Source organism: Sinohyriopsis cumingii, chromosome 15 (genome assembly GCF_028554795.1).
Source record: "Sinohyriopsis cumingii isolate HCF-2022 chromosome 15, ASM2855479v2, whole genome shotgun sequence".
NCBI lineage: Eukaryota > Metazoa > Mollusca > Bivalvia > Unionida > Unionidae > Sinohyriopsis > Sinohyriopsis cumingii.
Genome location: NC_142975.1, coordinates 91,075,427 through 91,102,618, shown reverse-complemented (window position 1 = coordinate 91,102,618; position 27,192 = coordinate 91,075,427). Strand labels below are relative to the sequence as shown.

Here is a 27,192-nt window from a genome sequence, read left to right as displayed (position 1 = left end):
CTTGTCCTTCTTTCTTTCTTTTCCCGTACTCCTGTCTTCGGACTGTCTCGTCTTCCTCTCCGAAATTGTTCCTTAAGGACAAATTTACCCCATAATTCTGTATACCTTCTGGTTAGAGGCATATACAATTCACTTAATCGTTATTCTGAGCCTGTGGCTATAAACACACCACGTAAAATCTGACTTAGTACAATAGGACATTGACCTTGCTTCCAATGGCAAGCTTTAAATTACCACGTGAACGACTACTAAAGTATTACCGTATTAATTTACATATGCTACTACATGTGCAATTACTATTGCATGAAATTTAAAAGAAATGTAACTCACAGCAGTCCTTAACTACAAGAGTATCCAAGCATTACAAAATCAGATATAATTAGGTATTTATTGTTAACTCAAGATGATCTGTTGCGTTCTAACAACAAAAGAAGTTATTTCATATAACCATATGAAATCCTACACATATGAACATTTGGATCGCATGCAATCAATTCTACCAATGAGCTAATGACTGTATAATTAAAAAGGTAAATTGCATATCAATTATAGCATCAACACTTTCAATGAAATTGAATAAAATACATTGCATTATAACTCTAGCATCAACATATTTCCATGAAATTGAATAAAGCAAGTTGCATAACAACTCTAACATCAACATATTTCCATGAATTGAATAAACGATAATATGGAAACCTAGTCATAGCAAACACATTTTCATAAAACAAACAATCAAATAATAAAATATTACGTGAAAGTAAAATTACGTACCTTGTCCCTGTTTCTTTTTTCTTCCTTCAGGACTTGTGCATCCTAGCACTAATTATGCCTTACACGACGACCAACTGGTCCCTTTTCTTGTTTCACAGGAAAGACATTTCCAGACTAAAGAATTTCGACTAGGGTCGTCACTTTAAAGTCAGATTGCTCTAAAGTGTACGCCCTAATTTATTCTACCCAATCATAAGCAAGGGTCCATAATCTTTCCCAAAGAAATAATTCCTTTCATCAGATTTAGACAGCTCAAAATCTGTGTACGACAGTGCATGACAATTTTCCCTTTGAAAATATGATAAGTGGACATTGGTTCCTACCAAGTGGTTAGGGTTGGTAGCTCAAATGTTTACTTTCTAAGGACCGTGTTAAGATACCCCGGTCAATTTCACTGGGTCTGAATGCTCGTCCTTTGAAGTTTCACTGACATGGGGGGAAGATGAACGACGAAAGGTCAGAGTGACCCTTCACAATGACTTCCTGGCTAAACTGCGATAACTTTAATTGCTAAATGCATTCACCTTTAAAATTATCAGTAATTCAAAATTTGACACTTCACATAGGCCCCTCTTTAAGAGTAAAATCAGGGATTTTGCTCTCCGAATTTTCGAAAACGTGGAATGCTCCGCCTATTTATTATCATACGTAGTTTATATCTCATTTTTTATTGAAGAAAAAACAACCCCAACCCCCCCCAAAGTAAACAAAGAAACATCAGCAGCAATAACTATTGCAAACCAAGTAGTTGCGATCGATAATGGATTTTCAATTATTTTTCTACAAATTGAAATAACGTGAAATTGCAATGCCAGACAGTGAAAGAGAGATGTATATATATTGACGTCCGAGCCGATTTTGTCCAAGCAGGAAACGCTAGCCCTGGTTACGATTGCGCAATTCACACCTGGCTGGCGATTAGATGAAGTAGGTTAGCGAGCTATAAATAGATGCCAGAGAGCAGCCACTCGTGGCCGATAAGTCTTTTACACAAGAAATTTGAATGACTGATATTAATAGCTTTTATAAAAAAATGATTTAGAGATAATACAGAAAAAGATACGATATTATGGACATTTTTACATATTCTCGAAACAGTGAAATACCCAAGCATGGCGTAATAAGGTGTCAAACATTCACGAAACTCGTTATGCAAATATATCTGAATTACGTAGTTTGGTTTACTGTTAATGTACCTTTTTTGTGTATTACTTATTCGCACCCCCCGATTGTTTTTATCACCAACCGACTTTAAAATAAAAGCATAAAATATATAACAAATGCACAAAATTTAGTTATTTCAGTCATCATTTTATAAATTTTAACCTGATTGTCGCCATAAGGACTCACAACTGTCAAGTTGTTGGCATTTTAGAAGCAAACAGTAAGTTTTTGTTAATATGGTCACCATATTTGCCTGGGCGAGTATATACTTTGGAGCAACATCTATAATGAGTTCACCATCTTCAATAATCTCATCAGTTAAGTAAAATTTGGAGTTGCATATTTCTGAACACATGCATTAATTGGTTCCTCTTTAATTTTTGTTCACTTTTTTAAAACAGAAACTGACTTTTCAAATATGGATCACGCCGACACAATTTGTACTGATATGGACTAATCAAAAACCAAAAAAAAGGAACAGTGAGCAGTCTGTCCACTTGTTTATACCTAGAGCTGTGCTCGTTTTTTTTTTTTTTTTTAAATGCCGAGTGGTTGACAGAGTTAGGGACCCTTTGGCAACAATTGGGTTAGAAATTATAAATTGATGAATGAAATGACCGGGTTGTATGTGTTTTTAAATGTCACTGATCCTTTTCTTTTTTTAAAAATCGACAAGAGAAGTACAAACAAGCTTCGAGTGTGCGAATAATATGTGCATCCGGTGTCGATATTGTGTTAAGACATTACCGGTAGTGTCCTAATTATTATCAGTTTTACAGCAGTGACTAAACGTAACGAGACAAGAAAATGTGTAATGTAAGTTACGGACCATTTTGGAAGTGGTAATCATTTTTTGGACCTGACTGTAGTTATCCGGTTGGGGTGGTGGTGTGTTTACAGTATCAGGTATACCACAGGGGTTGCATCGTCACTCATCTACCACTATGAGTATACAGCACACAATTACATACATGATTTGTAGATAAATTGTAGGCCTACTTGTTGTCAATGATAGAGCCCCCTTGTGTGCCCCGTGCTTCATTGTAAGACGTCGACCCTGACATTAATGACAGGTACAGGTCAATATCTTTCGGCTTGAGTGCTGTTACGCATGATCCGGGGTCAGTTAACAGGGTGCCAGGTTTTCATGAATATCTGGTATAATGAACAGTCTCTATTAACACGGTCTGTCACATATTTATACAATTACTTTAGTTGTACTGTACTGTTACATAGAAACACCAGAACACAGTCTAATCACCTAAGACATTTCAATTATATTGTTAACTATATTGTATCAATGGTTTGACTACTGTATATTTTTAACAATTGAATTTGGGAATTTAATATATTAATTTTGTTGTAATAGACATCATTGCTTTATATTCTAAACTCTGTAAAAATGCGAGTAACATACATTGCAATATTTGTATCATTATACTTAAGTTAAACATGATGTAATTTTTACAGGAATTATTATGGAAAATATATTTATGAGATGCTCATTTCAGTATCATAATTTCATTAATTAGTAATCAGTATATACAACTGAAATGGTTGCTTAATTACTCTGTACGATTCATGATTATTATCAATTCCCCATTCTCTGTACAGTTCATGATTATTATCAATTCCCCATACTCTGTACAGTTCATGATTATTATCTGCCATACTCTGTACGATTCATGATTATTATCAATTCCCCATACTCTGTACAGTTCACGATTATTATCAATTCCCCATACTCAGTACAGTTCATGATTATTATCAATTCCCCATACTCTGTACGATTCATGATTATTATCAATTCCCCATACTCTGTATGATTCATGATTATTATCAATTCCCCATACCCTGTACAGTTCATGATTATCATCAATTCCCCATACTCTGTACGATTCATGATTATTATCATTCCCCATACTCTGTATGATTCATGATTATTATCAATTCCCCATACTCTGTACAGTTCATGATTATTATCAATTCCCCATACTCTGTACGATTCATGATTATTATCAATTCCCCATTCTCTGTACAGTTCATGATTATTATCAATTCCCCATACTCTGTACAGTTCATGATTATTATCTGCCATACTCTGTATGATTCATGATTATTATCAATTCCCCATACTCTGTACAGTTCACGATTATTATCAATTCCCCATACTCAGTACAGTTCATGATTATTATCAATTCCCCATACTCTGTACGATTCATGATTATTATCAATTCCCCATACTCTGTATGATTCATGATTATTATCAATTCCCCATACTCTGTACAGTTCATGATTATCATCAATTCCCCATACTCTGTACGATTCATGATTATTATCATTTCCCCATACTCTGTATGATTCATGATTATTATCAATTCCCCATACTCTGTACAGTTTATGATTATTATCAATTCCCCATACTCTGTACGATTCATGATTGTTATCAATTCCCCATACTCTGTACGATTCATGATTATTATCAATTCCCCATACTCTGTACAGTTCATGATTATTATCAATTTCCCATACTCTGTACAGTTCATGATTATTATCAGTTCCCCATACTCTGTACATAAATATCTTATAGTTTGCAATTTTTATGCTCTAAGTATTATACATTTCTGATAATCACCAATTGTGATTTTAGTTTGGTAACTTGTATTTGTCCTATTGTTTGTTTCTTGTTTCACATTAAAAAAATTGTATGTGATAATATTAATTACAATTAAGTAAGGACAAATATTTTGTGCTACTGAATAAGATTCTGTTGGTCAGAATAATGAATGCATGATTACTCTAGGTGTGGATTGTTGTTATTGCAGCATGCTTCCCATCAGCCAGTTCAGTAATAAACTAGTGCAAAAATGTGAAACACCACATGTACAGACACTTGATAGTATATTCATTATAGAGGTTAAGTTATTCAGTTGTTTTCTTAATCATAATTGCTTTTCTGTGTATTTAGAGTGAGTGAAAAAAAGGAGAAATTCATCGACCTGGAGTGAAGTTTCATAAAAAGGTATTGACTATTTTCAGTAAAGAGTGAAAATCAGTTGCTGGTCAGGGTAAACAGACCATTACAATGGAACTTTATTAATGACGAATGGATAAACATCAACTGTAAATCAAAGCCCTTGACGGATATCTGATCTCTTTTAAATGATGACATGTATGGACAGTGTAAATGCTTTGAAATGCAATACTAGGGACTAGTGAATAATAACTTAGTGACATTCAAAGGTGCAGAAATTGCAGAAAAAGGTTTCATACAGAGGGACAAAAATCTACTCATATGCATGTAATGACCCAAGCTTTGGAACCTAATTAGGATAAGAAAGTGCAGGACATATGCCACAATGGAAAATTAAAATTTTTAAATGTAAACCATCCCTCTTTTGAAGTCAGAACTCCCAAACAAACTTTGAAAATATCCTGATTTGTCTGGAGCTGACTTCTTTGGTCTATCTCATGTACACATACATATGATTACATATGGTTCTCAAATTATTTTAACTGATAGACATAATGATAAAAATTAAAGTGTTTAATTTGTTTTTTGTCCCTGAACCCAGTCAATATTTATAGATGACAAACAGGATTTTGACTCCATGTGAGAATCAGTGAACTAAATGTTTACTTTTTCTGGCAATCAATGACTGTTAATCTTTTTTTTTCTCAGAGTGACTGAGGAAAGGGAGTCTCTACTCAGCCCAGAATGAAAGCTTTTATTCAGAAACTTGCTAGAAAGAAATATATAGATACAAGTCGCGTGTCAGAAACACAGCTTGCAAGGTGTCTCAACACACTCGACCTCACAGCTCTAGGTAACAAATTTATTTTATTATAGAATTTTCCAATGAACTTTTATATTTAGTTTACATCTGTTGTAAAACAGGATTCTTCCAGATTCTACATTACTGATATATTTTGTAGACTGGACTTACCTGTTTTGATACCTGGAGCAAGTAACTAGCTTCACTTGGGTGATAGATGCACTAGCTCACACCATATGCACTTGCCATAACAAGGAATTGAACCCATTCACCACAAAAAAACAAAGAAAGCATGCTACTGTTGTTGCACATCAGTGATACTGTTAAACTTTATTTCAGTTTTCTTTGAAGAGTTTAACAAAAATTAAAAATTATAGGAAATGTTGATAACTTTGAAGATTTAGAGAGAGTAAGACTGTATCAAAGAAGTTTAATTTTCTTTGAGGATTCTTAAAATAAAAATTTGTTGGATATATGGAGCAAGACTTTGCTGAAACTTGGACTTTTTACCTCAAATCACTCCCATTGAAGCTTTCATTACTTGGTTGATTTCAGAAATTTTGATCAAAGCCAATGGGAATTTGTAAACCTCTTAGTGCAGCAGACCATATTTTGACATGTTGTAAGCCTCTCAGTGCAGCAGACCATATTTTGACATGTTGTAAGCCTCACAGTGCAGCAGACTATATTTTTACTCTTCAACCAATATGAGTTTGTCTGAGACTTTCATAATCTTTATTAATCTTTCTAGAAGAGCACCATCTATCAAATTGTCGTGCTTTGTCCCATGCAGATTTGACATAGGTCTGGTCAGCTTCTGTTTTATAGTTTCTGAATTTTTGCTGATAAGCCTCAGGGTCTAACTCGTAACCCATCAAGATATAGTCCTTAGCTATATCATAGTCTGCGCTCTGCTCTAGTGACAGTGAAATCTAAATATCATGAGCTCTACCAGTGAGTACACATTGCAATAATAGAGTCCAGTGAGTACACATTGCAGTAATAAAGTCCAGTGAATACACATTGCAATAATAGAGTCCAGTGAATACACATTGCAATAATAGAGTCCAGTGAGTACACATTGCAGTAATAAAGTCCAGTGAATACACATTGCAATAATAGAGTCCAGTGAGTACACATTGCAGTAATAAAGTCCAGTGAATACACATTGCAATAATAGAGTCCAGTGAATACACATTGCAATAATAGAGTCCAGTGAGTACACATTGCAGTAATAAAGTCCAGTGAATACACATTGCAATAATAGAGTCCAGTGAATACACATTGCAATAATAGAGTCCAGTGAGTACACATTACAGTAATAGAGTCCAGTACTCTCTTGGCCACTTGAAACTCACAGTAATTCTTTCAAAATTTAAACAATATCTGTCTACTTCTTCTTCCAGAAAAGGAGGTACTAACTTGATATTTCTTAAAACATCAAAAGTAGGAGAGTGTTTTCCTTTTGTTATCTCTAATTCTTTTAACCAAATTTGAAATTCCCTTTCATCCTTTTCCTTTTGCATTTGCATTACTATTCGTTCTTTTTGTAATTGCATTTGTCTTTCTTTCTCTCTTTCTTCCAATTGCATTTGTTTTTCTTTCTCTCTTTCCTTTCTCTCTCTCTCTCTCTCCTCTTTCTCAAATTGTAAATGCATTTGTCTTTCTCTCTCCTCACTCTGTTTTTGCAACTCCATTCATTTTACTTCCAGCTCTTTCTGAAACTGCATTCATCTTACTTCCATATCTGTTTCCATTTGTATCTTTTCTATCTGAAACTGAACCCATCTTATCTCTAATTCCAACTTTTTTAAGCTGTACTTCCATTTTCGAAATTTCCAGCCACTCCTGAGTAAAATTCAAAAGAATTCTCTACTTTGATGATATTTAAGGAAAAGCTTGTCTATCTCACTAAAGATTTAAAAATACTAGGGGAATTCAAATTTCAGAATCAATGTTTTCCGAAATATTTTAGCTGGAATACAAAAATCCCGGACAAGACTCCAATTTCTATGTTACGTGTTTAGGCTCGAATAAACAGTAACACAGAAAGAGTGAAAACAACAAGCTTTTTAAAATTTAACAAAAGATTTATTTCCTTGGAAAAATTCTGTAAAAATGAAAAGGGAAGAACTTATGGTTTCAAGAAACAAATCCAAAAATAATCCAAGAATAATCCAAGAATTAAATTGCAAAAGTCCTAGTAATAAATGTTCTAATAATTTCAAGTTTGAATCCTGATGGAAAATCAAAGATGGATGACAATAATGTATGCTGTAGTCTGTACTGTGTTGTCTTTTACAGTTCCATGTAGAAATACAAATAATGACACTCCGGTGTTGGAAATCCAAATTAAATTTGTAAGCAATGTATTTCAAAATTTCTGTGTGACCACTCCTCAAAATATTTCCAGAGAAGAAAAAAATCTTTTGAAATCCAACTGATCTGAAGAAAATTATAACTCAAAATCTGGCTACAACAAAATAACTTGACATCAGTGTAAAAAGCCCCAAACTGAGAAATCTCTCGCTACGCATCTCTATGAAAACTAACAAATGCGCAGTAATGGAAAAACCGGAATTGCAAAATTGAAAGGGGGGTTATGTGATCGTGTTTATGTCACATACACCAAAATGACCCTGACGAAAACCAATCATTTTAAAATAAAATAGAACTTGTTTACGAAGGTTGCTACAAATTCTGAAACAAGGTCAGGATTTAGATCAACACCTGGTGTTTACAAAAAGAATGATTCTGGTCAACTGATTTTCTGGAAGAATATCTCCAGCAAATAAATTTACATTATAATAGCATATAATAGAATAAAAAATTTAAAACTGACAAACAATTAAATAAAATAAATATAAATTGAATCAGATATATGTAACACATGTTGTAAGCCTCTCAGTGCAGCGGACCATATTTTGACATGTTGTATGCTAACCATTTTGTATATGATGATGCTGCTTCATCTCTCATGCTGTGTTGAAGATGCATCCCTTTCTTAGCCCATTGATAGTGACTAACTGGGTCAGTCTTGTCTTGGTAACCGTGGACTGAAACTATTGAGATAGTCTACCTGTGTAGGAATATACTTTATGGTAGTTAATCAACAAGCTGATATGTGCTTGTTTCTGTATTAACATGGTCTTCAATTTTTGCCTTGAAATTCAATATTGATTGCTAACTTGGACAAGAATTTCACAGGGATTGGTATATCTACATTCTCTTTACCTGTTTCTAACTCATAATTGATTTTCAGATGAGGCTTGCTGTCACCTACTAAGAAGGCTTCTGAAGGGGAATTATGATGTTGTGATGGAACAGATATTTTTTTTTTGTTTCTCATTCTTATTAGAAAATATTATTTTATCACTTTAAATTGCATCAATCCTTGCCTGTACATCTTAAATATTTTTAATCATTTGTTTAAAGATAAATCTACAAGATAATATCTTTTTAAAAAGGGGGAAAATGGATAAGTCAAATTTTTTTTTTAAAAAGGCAACATTGTTAGGGTTTGATATCAAGGTTTCTTTGTTAGATTATACAATCAAGCTTTCACAGACAGATTAGTTTATGGTTTATCTCTGCATCCACTGTCCATTATCAGTCATCTATATCTTAACAGTTCTTTGTTACTACTCTGTAGTTCATACTTCTGATCCTGTTTTAATTAGTCTTCGAATATGGGCATACCATTTTTGATGAGCTTGATAATGAGTGAGATCCACAATTCTAGTTCAGGTAATCAGTTAATGAGGTAATCTGATTGACTGACCTTGTTATGACTCTGAAGGCTGTATTTCCAATCCAGTTTTGCTGAAACTTGTAAATTATATTTATATCATTAAAATATTGGATAGGTTTGATAATGAGGATGATCCATGCATGCTAATGAGGTGATCCATCATCTGATTGGATGATCTTGCTTCTACACTTGATGCCATATTTCTGATCCACTTTTTATAAACTTTGAATATATGCACACATGTCATTGAGATCTAGGACAAGTTCTATAATGAACAAAATCCACACCTATTAATGAGTTGATCATTGGACAAGTTCTATAATGAACAAGATCCACACCTATTAATGAGTTGATCATTGGACAAGTTCTGTAATGAACAAGATCCACACCTATTAATGAGTTGATCATTGGACAAGTTCTGTAATGAACAAGATCCACACCTATTAATGAGTTGATCATTGAACAAGTTCTATAATGAACAAGATCCACACCTATTAATGAGTTGATCATTGGACAAGTTCTGTAATCAACAAGATCCACACCTATTAATGAGTTGATCATTGGACAAGTTCTGTAATGAACAAGATCCACACCTATTAATGAGTTGATCATTGGACAAGTTCTATAATGAACAAGATCCACACATATTAATGAGTTGATCATTGAACAAGTTCTATAATGAACAAGATCCACACCTATTAATGAGTTGATCATTGGACAAGTTCTGTAATGAACAAGATCCACACCTATTAATGAGTTGATCATTGGACAAGTTCTGTAATGAACAAGATCCACACCTATTAATGAGTTGATCATTGAACAAGTTCTATAATGAACAAGATCCACACCTATTAATGAGTTGATCATTGGACAAGTTCTGTAATCAACAAGATCCACACCTATTAATGAGTTGATCATTGGACAAGTTCTGTAATGAACAAGATCCACACCTATTAATGAGTTGATCATTGGACAAGTTCTATAATGAACAAAATCCACACCTATTAATGAGTTGATCATTGGACAAGTTCTATAATGAACAAGATCCACACCTATTAATGAGTTGATCATTGGACAAGTTCTGTAATGAACAAGATCCACACATATTAATGAGTTGATCATTGAACAAGTTCTATAATGAACAAGATCCACACCTATTAATGAGTTGATCATTGGACAAGTTCTGTAATGAACAAGATCCACACCTATTAATGAGTTGATCATTGGACAAGTTCTGTAATGAACAAGATCCACACCTATTAATGAGTTGATCATTGAACAAGTTCTATAATGAACAAGATCCACACATATTAATGAGTTGATCATTGGACAAGTTCTGTAATCAACAAGATCCACAAATATTAATGAGTTAATCTTGCATCCTATTATCTGATCGTATTGCCAATCTGGAAGCCACACTTCTGATCCGTTTTTAAAAAATCAGACTTGGAATATGGACTTGTATCTTGAATAATTTTGATAATGAGCATGGTCCACATACATGAATTATTGGATCTTGCATCCGATTGTCTGGGCTTTTTGGCATTCTTGAGGCCATGCTTTTGATGTGATGTTTGTTTCTTTTGGTTAGCACCATACAACCATTTTTATGCTGAGGTGTCATTGAATACTTATGCATACATACATACATACATACATACATACATACATACATACAGACAGACAGACAGACAGACAGACAGACAGATATACATACATACATACATACATACATACATACATATGCTTTTATGATCAAGACACATGCATTCAGTAATGCATTGGATTCATGCATATTAATAAGGCGATACTGCATCTGATTGGCTGAGCTTGTTATCACTCTATCACTATTTCTGATCCAATTTGGATCATAATTATTTAACACCATTACTTGCATATTTTTTTTAATATGTATTATTAAAGATTATTCAGTCGCTGAGGTAAATGATGCCAGGTCCACTTGGGCCTCTTGCTCATTTTAAATAGCACACACTGTCCAAATAAATGGCATCATTACATTTTGATAACTTGTAGAAACATAAAGGTAATTTTATAACTATTGTAAATAAATAAAGTGAAAATAAAAGAAAGATGCCATTTGCTGTCCAATCATGACCGCTTTGGTGGCCTAGTGGTTAGAGTGTCCACCTCAGAAGTGGAAGGTCATGGGTTCGATCCCCGGGCGAGTCATACCAAAGACTAACAAAAATGGGACTAACATCTGCCTCACTTGGTGCTCAGCATTAAGAGGTTAGTGTTAGGACTGGTTGGCCTGGTGTCAGGATAATGTGACAGGGTGGGACATCATGCTACATGTCTGCAGCATGATGCCCCAGTGCTAGACATCACTATAAACTGTCACACTGCAGACATTGTAGCAGTTTGACTAACTTTTTGTAAAGCTACGTTAAAAATCCAAATCACACACACTCACACACACTGTCCATATCAGGTACTGTAGTGCAATGTGTCAGGTGCCTGGACATGTCATTGGCATTTAAGAGATATTCATCGAGGCAGAGAAGGAGAGGCTTATCCTCTATGTAGTGACATGTTTTGTCCAAGTTCTGTGTAACTATTGTCCCACTTCCGTGTAAGTATTATCTGACTTCTGTGTAACTACTGTCCCATTTCTGTGTAACTATTGTCTGACTTCTGTTTAACTATTGTCCCAGTTCTTTGCAACTATTGTCCCAGTTCTGTGTAACTATTCTTCCAGTTCTGTGTAACTATTTTCTGACTTATGTGTAGCTGTTGTCCTGGTTCTGTATAACTATTGTCCTGGTTCTGTGTAACTATTGTCTGACCTCATTTAACTATTGTCCCTGCAGTTCTTTGTAACTATTGTCCCAGTTCTATGTAACTATTGTCTGACTTCTGTGTAACTGTTGTCTTGATTCTGTGTAACTATTGTCCCAGTTCTGTGTAACTATTGTCTGGCTTCTGTGTAAGTATTGTTCCAGTTTTTCCAAACATAATACTGTTAATTCTATATTAAGGAAATTTGAGAAGTTTAAGGCAAGAGGAGTGGCATGAGTGGAGTAAAGTGAATGTTTTGCACCCACCATAAACAAAGGTTTTAGCATGTATCTAAAAAATTGTGCCAATGTCTTGGTTATTCTGCAATATTGTTTCAGTATTAAGAGGGGACACCAAGTTTGTAAGGCATTTTTGCAGTCCATTCAACTATCTGTTACCAGTTTTTGGGTAAGAAGAATAGCAATTGATTTCAGGTTCCAAAGGTCAAGGTCACTGTAACTGAATAAAAAATGTTTACTTCCACATAGTAACTCGAGTTCTCCATTATTCAGGGTTACATAACATTGTGGATGACTTGCACTTGGAGTAAGAAAGAACCTACCCGGTAACTAATATTGTGGTCAAAAGGTCAAAGGTCAAGCCCAATTAGACTGAAAGAATATGAATGGAATAAACATGGGGTAGGCCTACAATGTGCTGTTTGCCATACTCTTGCCATTTTAGTTTCCTTTCATTGTTTTATTTATTTTGTCACTGGTGACTGCATCAAAATATTTTGATCACAGTTTGTACAGAAGGCCACCTGGTGGCACATAAGTGTTGAGAATAATGTGTTATTTAGAAGTTGTTTTTAACACTTGTACCTTATTTAAAAAGAAAACAGTCAGTATCATTTTGAGATGAGAAATTAGTGTATTTTTAATTTTAACAGGAATTGGCAGTACTCTTGGTGCTGGGATATATGTTGTGGCTGGGCAGGTTGCCAAGGAAACAGCTGGTCCTTCTGTCACCATCTCATTTCTCATTGCAGCTCTTGTCTCAGTCCTTGCCGGTATCTAATATTTTGCAAAACAAAAGTGCTTGGAATATTATTTTTATACCTTCATAATGCAAGAATAATATAGTTTAAGATATAAAAGGTACATTTATTATTATTATTATTGCTTATTAATTTTTAAAAAAGGGATTTTGTCTCAGTTAATACGTTTCCTTAGGTTTTAATATATTTGTAGTATATAGATTATTATATTTTCACAAGTAACAAACTGTTTTATATTTAAGTATTAAGTATATGGTGAATACATTCCTTTCAGAATGCTAAGATTTCATGAAAAATAGTGTCATTGTTCAATGAGGAAAATTAGTTTCTTGTTCATAATTAATGATGATGATGATGATGTTGATGGTGATAATAATGCAATAGCACAGCTTTTTTATTAGAACTTTTTGCATTATTTTCTAAACTATGATTTACATAGGAATGTATTGGATGTGGCAATATTCACAAGAATATACCCAAAGAAGGCAATTTAAGACCTTACAAATTTATAGCCTCAGTTTTGGCACACACTAAAGTTATTTTCATCCATATCATCATCATCATCAAAACAAAAATTTCTTTGAATTTCAGGTCTTTGTTATGCCGAGTTTGGTGCCAGAGTTCCCAGAACTGGGTCAGCATATGTTTACAGCTATGTCACTGTGGGGGAGCTGATGGCTTTTGTCATTGGCTGGAATCTTATTTTAGAATATGTCATAGGTATGTTTTACATTTGTTGCTATTCTTGGATCTGAGAAAAGAGGAAAATGTTTGAATTTGCTCCATAGTACTTCTTATAGTTAAAAGTCAAAGAAGTGTATGATATGGAAGTCTATCCATCTTTAATTGTCCTTTGTGAATTCGTCAATCCTTGCCACTACTCCAGAGGCTTTGTTTTTTAATTTATTTTCATCAAATTTATCAGTCATAACAGATTGTGATCAAACTTTAGATGCAGGCTTGCATTGTGAAATTCTTGATTTTAATTATGAAAATAAACTTGAGTGCAAAGTTGTTTAACAGGATTCCGAACATGCCTTCTGCAGAATTTAGTTTTGAGAAAAACCATGTCAGCAGATAAGATTCTTTCATTTCAAATTTATGAAGCTGTTTTAAAATTGTATTCAGTTTTTACAAGTAATTTATGAAAGAACTCAGTGAGATTGTATTACTAGTCAGAAGTCCATTTATAGAGGGTTTATGGTAATGTGAAAATGGTCAGTATAAGGTAGTTATGAATTACTCGTAATTGGTGTATCTATGCATATGAATATCTCTGGTTACCCAATAAAATCATCCTTGTGGTATACAGGTTTTTCTTATATATATATATATATATATATATATATATATATATATATATATATGTATGTTACTTTTTCAAAGATCGTACATGGATTACAGTGTAGGAATGTAGTAAACAATGCAATGTGCAAAGATGTTGCATCTATCTGCAGTAGACAGCCTCCTATACATGTATAACATTACAGTGTAAAAATTTGAGTTAAAAAATAATTTCATGTTTTCGTAATATTTCTGTTTTGTTTCAATGCACAAATTGCCTGAATAAAATTGGTAAAATATTACTTAGTCCTTGTTTTACGAGGATTTACAGTAAAACTTTTCGAAAAAAATAGCATGTTTTCTTTTGAAACGTTTTTCATAACTCATCAGTCTTCATTCAGCAGTATATGTATTTGCTGAAAAATTGGATTAAAATTGATTTACATTGTTTTGGATGATGGTTTAATAATGGGCAATACACAGTCTTAATTTACCTATCTGCATATTAAACAATTAATTTACTCACAGTTTACCATACTTACCTCTGTATGTAATGCCTGAACAAATTGGCCCTTGGAGCCATGCTAGACTCAGATAGTTGGGTGAAGTGACTATCCTGCAAGAACAGAGTGAACTGGTGGCAAAATAGTGAGAATTGTGTGTAGAGTGATTAAAATTCAGAATGTTTACAATACCAAAATGTCTGGAGTTTGACTCACTTTTTCAAGGTTTTTGGAGGGAATCTTGTTGATTGAAACCTTAATTGCTGACAAACATAATCATTCATTTGACACAAATGTTTTTAAGAACAGGACAAACTATTTGGTTTCAAGTGTTTTGCATTGCCAATTGAGCTGAAAAAGACAGCATCAGTATTGTACTGATTATACAAAAGCATTCAGTGGCCAGAAACGGAGTAGAGGATTGGCAGTCATTAACTCAAGAAAAGGAAAGTTAAATTCACTTTCTTTGCATATTTTGATAAAATAACAGGCACTTGGGGACTGTTTATAAAAAAAGGCAAGTCACCTTCACTTTCTTTGAGCATTTGGGTAAAATGATAGACACTTGGGGACTATTTACAAGAAATGACAAGTCACCTTCACTTTCTTTGAGTATTTGGGTAAAATGATAGACACATGGGGACTGTTTATAAGAAATGGCAGGTCAGCTGTTTACTTTCATTGAATATTTGGGTAAAACGACCAAGACTTGGGGACTGTTTAGCCTGAATCACCCCCATACATGGCACTGATTTTGATAAAGCATGATCCACGAACACATTCAGGATCAGCAAATTGGGGTGTAACATTCTGACTTGTTTAATTCATAACACTGACTTGTTTAGGTTATATCACTGAATTGTTTAGGTCATAACATTCTGACTTGTTTAGGTCATAACACTCAGGTTTGTTTAGGTTATAACACTGACTTGTTTAGGTCATAGCATTCTGACCTGTTTTATCTGTTTGGAGTGTGTCAGCCCTGTAAGTCTGAATGTTGATCCTCGGAGAGCTGTAGCTGTCCAGACAGATCTATCCAATGGTTTTTATAGCAATGGGTATGATTGGATAGGCTGTCCAGACAGATCTATCCAATGGTTTTTATAGCAATGGGTATCATTGGATAGACTGTCCAGACAGATCTATCCAATGGTTTTTATAGCAATGGGTATGATTGGATAGGCTGTCCAGACAGATCTATCCAATGGTTTTTATAGCAATGGGTATCATTGGATAGACTGTCCAGACAGATCTATCCAATGGTTTTTATAGCAATGGGTATGATTGGATAGGCTGTCCAGACAGATCTATCCAATGGTTCTTATAGCAATGGGTATGATTGGATAGGCTGTCCAGACAGATCTATCCAATGGTTCTTATAGCAATGGGTATGATTGGATAGGCTGTCCAGACAGATCTATCCAATGGTTCTTATAGCAATGGGTATGATTGGATAGGCTGTCCAGACAGATCTATCCAATGGTTTTTATAGCAATGGGTATCATTGGATAGGCTGTCCAGACAGATCTATCCAATGGTTTTTATAGCAATGGGTATGATTGGATAGGCTGTCCAGACAGATCTATCCAATGGTTTTTATAGCAATGGGTATGATTGGATAGACTGTCCAGACAGATCTATCCAATGGTTTTTATAGCAATGGGTATGATTGGATAGACTGTCCAGACAGATCTATCCAATGGTTCTTATAGCAATGGGTATGATTGGATAGGCTGTCCAGACAGATCTATCCAATGGTTTTTATAGCAATGGGTATTATTGGATAGGCTGTCCAGACAGATCTATCCAATGGTTTTTATAGCAATGGGTATGATTGGATAGGCTGTCCAGACAGATCTATCCAATGGTTTTTATAGCAATGGGTATGATTGGATAGGCTGTCCAGACAGATCTATCCAATGGTTTTTATAGCAATGGGTATGATTGGATAGACTGTCCAGACAGATCTATCCAATGGTTCTTATAGCAATGGGTATAATTGGATAGACTGTCCAGACAGATCTATCCAATGGTTTTTTATAGCAATGGGTATTATTGGATAGGCTGTCCAGACAGATCTATCCAATGGTTCTTATAGCAATGGGTATCATTGGATAGACTGTCCAGACAGATCTATCCAGTGGTTTTTATAGCAATGGGTATGATTGGATAGACTGTCCAGACAGATCTATCCAATGGTTTTTATAGCAATGGGTATTATTGGATAGGCTGTCCAGACAGATCTATCCAATGGTTTTTATAGCAATGGGTATTATTGGATAGGCTGTCCAGACAGATCTATCCAATGGTTTTTATAGCAATGGGTATCATTGGATAGACTGTCCAGACAGATCTATCCAATGGTTTTTATAGCAATGGGTATCATTGGATAGACTGTCCAGACAGATCTATCCAGTGGTTTTTATAGCAATGGGTATGATTGGATAGGCTGTCCAGACAGATCTATCCAATGGTTTTTATAGCAATGGGTATTATTGGATAGACTGTCCAGACAGATCTATCCAGTGGTTTTTATAGCAATGGGTATGATTGGATAGACTGTCCAGACAGATCTATCCAATGGTTTTTATAGCAATGGGTATTATTGGATAGACTGTCCAGACAGATCTATCCAATGGTTTTTTATAGCAATGGGTATTATTGGATAGACTGTCCAGACAGATCTATCCAATGGTTTTTTATAGCAATGGGTATCATTGGATAGACTGTCCAGACAGATCTATCCAATGGTTTTTATAGCAATGGGTATGATTGGATAGACTGTCCAGACAGATCTATCCAATGGTTTTTATAGCAATGGGTATGATTGGATAGACTGTCCAGACAGATCTATCCAGTGGTTTTTATAGCAATGGGTATGATTGGATAGACTGTCCAGACAGATCTATCCAATGGTTTTTATAGCAATGGGTATGATTGGATAGACTGTCCAGACAGATCTATCCAGTGGTTTTTATAGCAATGGGTATGATTGGATAGACTGTCCAGACAGATCTATCCAATGGTTTTTATAGCAATGGGTATGATTGGATAGACTGTCCAGACAGATCTATCCAGTGGTTTTTATAGCAATGGGTATGATTGGATAGACTGTCCAGACAGATCTATCCAATGGTTTTTATAGCAATGGGTATCATTGGATAGACTGTCCAGACAGATCTATCCAGTGGTTTTTATAGCAATGGGTATGATTGGATAGACTGTCCAGACAGATCTATCCAATGGTTTTTATAGCAATGGGTATTATTGGATAGGCTGTCCAGACAGATCTATCCAGTGGTTTTTATAGCAATGGGTATCATTGGATAGACTGTCCAGACAGATCTATCCAATGGTTTTTATAGCAATGGGTATGATTGGATAGACTGTCCAGACAGATCTATCCAATGGTTTTTATAGCAATGGGTATGATTGGATAGACTGTCCAGACAGATCTATCCAATGGTTTTTATAGCAATGGGTATCATTGGATAGACTGTCCAGACAGATCTATCCAATGGTTCTTATAGCAATGGGTATGATTGGATAGACTGTCCAGACAGATCTATCCAATGGTTCTTATAGCAATGGGTATCATTGGATAGACTGTCCAGACAGATCTATCCAATGGTTTTTATAGCAATGGGTATGATTGGATAGACTGTCCAGACAGATCTATCCAATGGTTTTTATAGCAATGGGTATCATTGGATAGGCTGTCCAGACAGATCTATCCAATGGTTTTTATAGCAATGGGTATTATTGGATAGGCTGTCCAGACAGATCTATCCAATGGTTTTTATAGCAATGGGTATGATTGGATAGGCTGTCCAGACAGATCTATCCAATGGTTTTTATAGCAATGGGTATGATTGGATAGGCTGTCCAGACAGATCTATCCAATGGTTTTTATAGCAATGGGTATGATTGGATAGACTGTCCAGACAGATCTATCCAATGGTTTTTATAGCAATGGGTATTATTGGATAGGCTGTCCAGACAGATCTATCCAATGGTTTTTATAGCAATGGGTATTATTGGATAGGCTGTCCAGACAGATCTATCCAATGGTTTTTTATAGCAATGGGTATTATTGGATAGACTGTCCAGACAGATCTATCCAATGGTTTTTTATAGCAATGGGTATTATTGGATAGACTGTCCAGACAGATCTATCCAATGGTTTTTATAGCAATGGGTATTATTGGATAGGCTGTCCAGACAGATCTATCCAATGGTTTTTTATAGCAATGGGTATTATTGGATAGACTGTCCAGACAGATCTATCCAATGGTTTTTTATAGCAATGGGTATTATTGGATAGGCTGTCCAGACAGATCTATCCAATGGTTTTTTATAGCAATGGGTATTATTGGATAGACTGTCCAGACAGATCTATCCAATGGTTCTTATAGCAATGGGTATCATTGGATAGACTGTCCAGACAGATCTATCCAATGGTTTTTATAGCAATGGGTATCATTGGATAGGCTGTCCAGACAGATCTATCCAATGGTTTTTATAGCAATGGGTATGATTGGATAGGCTGTCCAGACAGATCTATCCAATGGTTTTTATAGCAATGGGTATCATTGGATAGGCTGTCCAGACAGATCTATCCAATGGTTTTTATAGCAATGGGTATGATTGGATAGACTGTCCAGACAGATCTATCCAATGGTTTTTATAGCAATGGGTATGATTGGATAGACTGTCCAGACAGATCTATCCAATGGTTTTTATAGCAATGGGTATCATTGGATAGACTGTCCAGACAGATCTATCCAATGGTTTTTATAGCAATGGGTATGATTGGATAGGCTGTCCAGACAGATCTATCCAATGGTTTTTATAGCAATGGGTATGATTGGATAGGCTGTCCAGACAGATCTATCCAATGGTTTTTATAGCAATGGGTATGATTGGATAGACTGTCCAGACAGATCTATCCAATGGTTTTTATAGCAATGGGTATCATTGGATAGGCTGTCCAGACAGATCTATCCAATGGTTCTTATAGCAATGGGTATCATTGGATAGACTGTCCAGACAGATCTATCCAATGGTTTTTATAGCAATGGGTATGATTGGATAGGCTGTCCAGACAGATCTATCCAATGGTTTTTATAGCAATGGGTATTATTGGATAGACTGTCCAGACAGATCTATCCAATGGTTTTTATAGCAATGGGTATGATTGGATAGACTGTCCAGACAGATCTATCCAATGGTTTTTATAGCAATGGGTATCATTGGATAGGCTGTCCAGACAGATCTATCCAATGGTTTTTATAGCAATGGGTATGATTGGATAGGCTGTCCAGACAGATCTATCCAATGGTTTTTATAGCAATGGGTATGATTGGATAGACTGTCCAGACAGATCTATCCAATGGTTTTTATAGCAATGGGTATCATTGGATAGACTGTCCAGACAGATCTATCCAATGGTTTTTATAGCAATGGGTATGATTGGATAGGCTGTCCAGACAGATCTATCCAATGGTTTTTATAGCAATGGGTATTATTGGATAGACTGTCCAGACAGATCTATCCAATGGTTTTTATAGCAATGGGTATGATTGGATAGGCTGTCCAGACAGATCTATCCAATGGTTTTTATAGCAATGGGTATCATTGGATAGACTGTCCAGACAGATCTATCCAATGGTTTTTATAGCAATGGGTATGATTGGATAGACTGTCCAGACAGATCTATCCAATGGTTTTTATAGCAATGGGTATGATTGGATAGGCTGTCCAGACAGATCTATCCAATGGTTCTTATAGCAATGGGTATCATTGGATAGGCTGTCCAGACAGATCTCTCTAATGTTTTTTATAGCAATGGTTATCACTGAATAGGCTGTCAAGAAACTAACGTAAAGATTAGAAAAATAAACTATGTGTTTATACTTCCATGGATAAATTAAAATCCTCCTGTTTTGGCCTTAAATGATTTCTAATATGTCTATTTTATCAGTTCTCTGGTCTTTCAGGTCAGTTTATATGCAAAGACAGGCAACTCAACACTATTCTTCTTTGCATATTGTTCCACTGATGGTAATACATGCAAGAAAAGTTGAAAATGATTTTATCTACATGCTGATGCCTTTTTTTAATGAATTAAACCCTTTTTTTCAGGTAATGCCAGTGTAGCTCGAGCCTGGAGCTCCTACTTTGACTCACTAATTGGCAATAAAATTCAAAATTTCTTCAAGGAAAAGGTTTCCATGAGTGTACCTGGACTGTCTACCTATCCAGATTTTTTTGCATTATTCATCACTTTACTGCTAACAGGTAGGTAAACCAATCTGCACTTTTTCAGAAATACAACTCTACCCTGCTATAACACGATAGATGGGGTCCTTAACTGTCGACCATGTTATGTACTGAACAGCGGTATAGCAAAAATTGAGTGTACCTGCATGTTTTGGTGATGGGGTCTACATAAGAGATGCCAGTCAAATATATTTTAATATTGTTAGTTTATGTAAATTAGGCATTTTTTTCACTGCATTTTATTTATACATTTGATCGTATCCAATTCTGTTTTAAAAAGTAAAAAAAAATATAATACTAAGCTTCAGATTGTTTTCTTTCATCCCATATTGTCATAGATCAAATCATGAGTAATGTAATTTCCAAATAAGGTACTAATGTTTTGAGGTAAAATTTACAGCTGATAAATCTTGAAAATTGTTTCTTTAATTTTTTTTTTAATTTGTAGTTTTTTAATTTTGATTAAGGGGTTAATGATGTTATAGCATTATATCCAAAATCATGTTCTAATAGGGGAGATCTGTACTGTGATGTGCACAACAGTGTGGTTCATGGGCTTATACAAGTGTACTGTGTTAATGTGTGAAGTCACCATATGGTGTACAGTATACAGGGATTTCTCACTTTAATGCTTTTCAGTATAGCTATAAATGTGTACTGTGTTATATGAGAAATTACCATATCGTGTACAGTTTGATGTGATTTCTCACTTTAATGCATTTCAACATAGGCATAAAAGTGTCCTGTGCTACATGTGAGGCGACGTTACAGGGCTCAAAACTAGGATTTGTTTACACTAATCTGCAGGATCACCAACATAATTTCTTTGCTGATCCGTCCTAAATTTCACTTTGCCTGCTAAAATCAAACAGAAGCCAGTTAAGTTTCTAATTCAACATCATTTATTAGCATCAGTCAAAACAACTATATTTCACCAACAAGACTCATACAAATTTGAAGTTCATGCTCAAGTTTCTTTGTTCAAAAGATGCCATAATGTGCCTTGCTTCTCAGGAACCAATTTTCTGTTTTGATTTCATTTATTCCTCTGCCATTATATTCAGGAAGCTTGCACTGTGTGATTCCAGGGATGTCTTATGAAAATTTTGTGCCTTGCAATGAATGAAATACCCAGCAAATTTTCCTATTCCTCTAGATTCTCTGTGCAGAAATTGCCCAACATCACAGCCTTTCCTGCTTAAGCTATTTGTATTCATTTGCCCATTTTTAGTCTCTTTCTCTTTATCAGATTTGCAATTGCAATCTCTTGTCATCATCTAATTTCTGCCATTTCAATGGTTGCTGCAGTACACCTTGCAAATACTTGCACATATCTACAGTTGCCACTGCACAATGTACTGAATGTTTTTTAAAGATATTTGTATATTCTGGATTATTTTGTTGAGCTGGCAAAAACACCCTTTTCCAATTGGTAAGTACTAGCCTGAGACCCTTTCCATTTTCTTATCATCAGTAAAAACCTCAGTGCTTTAGAGCAGTACACCAGATTAGTTTCATGTGTGCAAGAACTGCTCTGAAAAAAACCACACTAATGAGTGGATGAGTTGCTTAAAACCTGTCAGTTTTCACTGTGGGCATTTAGTGCACCATGTCAATTGCAAGATGTTGGTAGGGACAGTTTTAATAATAAGCAAATCAATTAACCAGTAAAGGGAATGCTGACTCATGACCACTTCTTAAGTTTGTTATGGATATAATACATGACTAGGTCTAATTTTCACTGCCCCAATGAATTAGTAACTGCTGAGTTTGACTGATTACTAATCCCAGGATAGAGGATTAGTATTAATATCAAGCCCTGTGATGGGCACATTTTATATAGTAATCCCCCATTACACTGCTTCTAAGGTAGCCACGAACGTGTACTGTATTATATATGAGGTCATGTTATAATAGGGTTCATTATTATTAGGGCTTTAGAGATCCCCTTACCCGACTCCCATGACAAGCTCAAATTGGCTGGGCAAGATCAGGTTTACAAGGTATTTACCTGTGGATGAGCTTCCAGATATTGAGACTTGGTTATATTATGCAAGTTTTATACTTTATCATCTTGCCACAGATCATGTATCTGCATCTTTATTTCTCATTTACATGCAGAACATTCTTTGATTACGTAACAGCCTGCAGTTTTTTTAATCTATTGATCTTTTATATTTTTCAAGTCCTAACCAAGCCATGAGCAATTTGTAAGCTGCAAATGGGCTGACATTGCAGATTTAAACAATCCGCTTGTCATAGATTGGGTCGGTTCATGTAACCAATTTAATAGTGACTAGATGATAATTGTTTATAATACAACATATTTCTTACACAGGTTTGTTTAAAGATACAAGGCAATTTATCTCTAGTAATTAGTGAGCCTGGAAATCTAGCACCAGCAAGCCATCTTTATATGTGTGTACATGAATATCATGGGGGACTGATTAGTTCTGATTATTTGGCCCAAAATTTATTGTATTAAGAAAGCTGTTCTTAGATCACACTCAGTAGTTAGCTTGTGAGAAATTGTTAAGTTGCATATTATTAATTTCAAAGTGTAAATTGGACGACAAGGAAGTGGGAGCAGACTTTGTGAGTGGACATAACTCCTCAGAAAAAAAATAAAAGTTCAAGTTCATTGATGTTACAGAATATTCCATTGAGGGACTTTTAGGGACTCAGTTTTACCTCGCTTTAGTACTGGGCAGATACTAAAATCTACATGATCAATAGAATATGAAATGGAAATGTAGAGAAAAGAAAAATGTTTCAGTCTAATCAAGTGAGTGGAGCCCCAGAAGAAAAAAAAACTAACTAAAAAGGCCAAATTTGAGTTGATTGATATCATTGAATGTTTTAGTATAGACTCAGTTTACCTTGTTTTCTTACTGGATAAATACTTAAACCTGCATGAATAGTTGAACTTTCAGTTGAAATGTAGATAAATAGAAAAAATGCTATGATATATTCAAACATAATTAAAATTAAATTAGCACAGCTTTTTTATATCTTTTTTGTTTTTAGTTTAAGGTCTTTTGCCCAAATGTCCTGTCTCTCTCTCTCTCTCATAAAAATGTATCCATTTCTGAAATCCTTATCTACCTATTTATCTATTTGTGTAGATGTATATGTCTGTCTTTGCTCTTCAGCATGGGCAGACAAAGACAAAAGCAAACAAAAGGTCTGTATTTGTAAAATAAAATGAAAATGCAGTTTCCTTAAACCATTCTTCATTTGATTGTAGTACCATTACTTATTACTTAGGGTCATATTACAGTCACACTTCACATCATTGTGGTTTTATGTTTTGCAAAATTTTATCTATGACACAGCCTTGTTTGAACCTGCTTAAGTTTACACATAAGTTAGAAGCACTTTGCTGAAAGTTCCAATTTGGAGGGCTGATGTCTAATGGTAAACATCTATTGGTTAAGTTGAAGGTTGACATCTATTGGTTAAGTTGAAGGTTGACATCTATTGGTTAAGTTGAAGGTTGACATCTAATGGTAAAGTTGAGTTGACATCTAATGGTAAAGTTGAAGGGAGAGATCTAATGGTAAAGTTGAAGGTTGACATCTAATGGTAAAGTTGAAGGTTGAAATCTAATAGTAAGTTGAAGGTTGACATCTAATGGTAAAGTTGAAGGTTGACATCTAATGGTAAAGTTGATAAAGAGAAGAAACTGATAAAGGAGATAGGTTAGCCTATTGGAACATTGTGGTTGCTTTCTAGTGAAGATGAATCATGGTATAATGTTATGGCTTACTTGAATGGGTTTATAGTGAGGGATCACAGTATGATATACCTCATTATAAGGCAATCTTACACATGACATACTTTGTTGACTTCCTTGAAGAGCACATTGTAGACTTTATTGACTGCCTTGAAGAGCACACTGTACACTGTATTGGCTTCCTTGAAGAGCACATTGTACACTTTATTGGCTTCCTTGAAGAGCACATTGTACACTTTACACTTTATTGGCTTCCTTGAAGAAGACATTGTACACTTTATTGGCTTTCTTGAATAGCATATTGTAAACTGTATTGGCTTCCTTGAAGAGCACGCTGTACACTGTATTGGCTTCCTTGAAGAGCACATTGTACACTTTATTGGCTTCCTTGAAGAGCACATTGTACACTTTACACTTTATTGGCTTCCTTGAAGAAGACATTGTACACTTTATTGGCTTTCTTGAATAGCATATTGTACACCGTATTGGCTTCCTTGAAGAGCACATTGTACACTTTATTGACTTCCTTGAGGAGCACATTGTACACTTTACACTTTATTGGCTTCCTTGAAGAGGACATTGTACACTTTATTGGCTTCCTTGAAGGGCACATTGTACACTTTATTGACTTCCTTGAGGAGCACATTGTACCCTTTACACTTTATTGTCTTCCTTGAAGAGGACATTGTACATTTTATTTGCTTCCTTGAAGGGCACATTGTACACTTTATTGGCTTCCTTAAGGAGCACATTGTACACTTTACACTTTATTGCCTTCCTGAAGAGCACATTGTACACTTTATTGGCTTTCTTGAATAGCACATTGTACACTTTATTGGCTTTCTTTAATAGCATCATAGTGGGGAATCACTGCATAGTGTTCCCCATTACAAGGTGACCTCAATATAACATGATTTTCCTTGACCAATAATATGGGGGGAGTATTGAACAATTAGCCCCATTAATGTGTGACCTGACATGCAATACATCACACTTTTATGGCTTCCTTGAACAGCGATATAGTTAGTGAGCACTGTTTAGTCTTCCCCCTTACAAGGTGACCTCACATTATACTATATGGTTTCATTGAAAAGCATTCTTGTGAAGCATTAGTGTTGTATTGAGGATGTTTTGCAAACAGAAAATCATATATGAACATTATTTTAAATTATGAATTATTTTATATTGTTAATAGTTTGATAATTATTCTGACATATCAACATAAAATGACTGCAGTACCAATTACTTTGTACATTTATGTTACACAGTAAAATTATGATAAACAAATACACTTTATTGGCTTCCTTGAAGAGGACATTGTACACTTTATTGGCTTCCTTGAAGGGCACATTGTACACTTTATTGGCTTCATAAAGGAGTTCATAATCAGGTCAAAATATATCATCAAGCAGCATGTGCAATCATGATGTTTGGGCCCCGAGTGGTCTAAAGCGCTCTCCATTATGGATCACTGCCATCTCACCTCTGTCTGCATGGGTTCGAGTCTGGGATTCTGCCAATGTGGGTATGTGAGAAAGCTTGCCAGTAGCTTCTCATGGATCAATGGTTCTGTCCGGGGTTTTCCTGGGTTCTTCCTCTACCATTAATACTGGCCACCATGTATAGCATATCGTGTGCTGAAAAATGGCGTTAAACCCTACAACAACAACAACAACAACAACAATCATGATGTTTGAGTACAGCAGACATTACAGTCTCACATATCCACCCAGAATGGGTCTAATCACGTACGATTTAGTGTTTGCACATTTTAATTGTTTCTAATTTTGTTTCCTTTGATTATATCTTGATGTTTGAAGATGTCTTAATGTATCAAATACTGTGAAATAGTCATGGCAAACATGGACGATACTCTTCGAGTACAACTTGTATGTTCAGATATGTAAAGTATGGCACTAAAATTGCACATATGAAAACAAGCAGATATCCTATCTAATGTTACATTATATGAAAGAAACTGGATGATGCTAATGACTAAAGCGTGTGGGCCAGTAAAGTTAATAATAATTTATTTTCTCATGGTTTTGAATGTACATGGCTAGTGGAATAAATGGGTACCATAAACACTTTTCTAGCTATGTTCAGTTTATATCTATTTGATT

At 35.0% G+C, this 27,192-nt stretch overlaps 1 protein-coding gene across 4 annotated transcripts in view; it reads left to right on the top strand.

The window, feature by feature from the left end:
- The first annotated feature begins 2,674 nt into the window (after positions 1-2,674).
- Positions 2,675-27,192, top strand: part of LOC149782288 (cationic amino acid transporter 2-like) — an 82,030-nt gene continuing 57,512 nt past the window's right edge. Inside the window, exons 1-6 of one of the 4 annotated variants that reach the window (XM_089933668.1) lie at positions 2,675-2,844; positions 4,907-4,960; positions 5,621-5,765; positions 13,157-13,276; positions 13,856-13,984; positions 21,196-21,351. In XM_089933668.1, the coding sequence (XP_089789794.1) occupies positions 5,657-5,765; positions 13,157-13,276; positions 13,856-13,984; positions 21,196-21,351 (514 nt within the window). In that variant the 5' untranslated portion in view covers positions 2,675-2,844; positions 4,907-4,960; positions 5,621-5,656. Of the gene's footprint in view, positions 2,845-3,006; positions 3,124-4,906; positions 4,961-5,620; positions 5,766-13,156; positions 13,277-13,855; positions 13,985-21,195; positions 21,352-27,192 lie in introns of those variants that run through there. The other 3 variants (XM_089933665.1, XM_089933666.1, XM_089933667.1) reach the window with 3 other exon arrangements.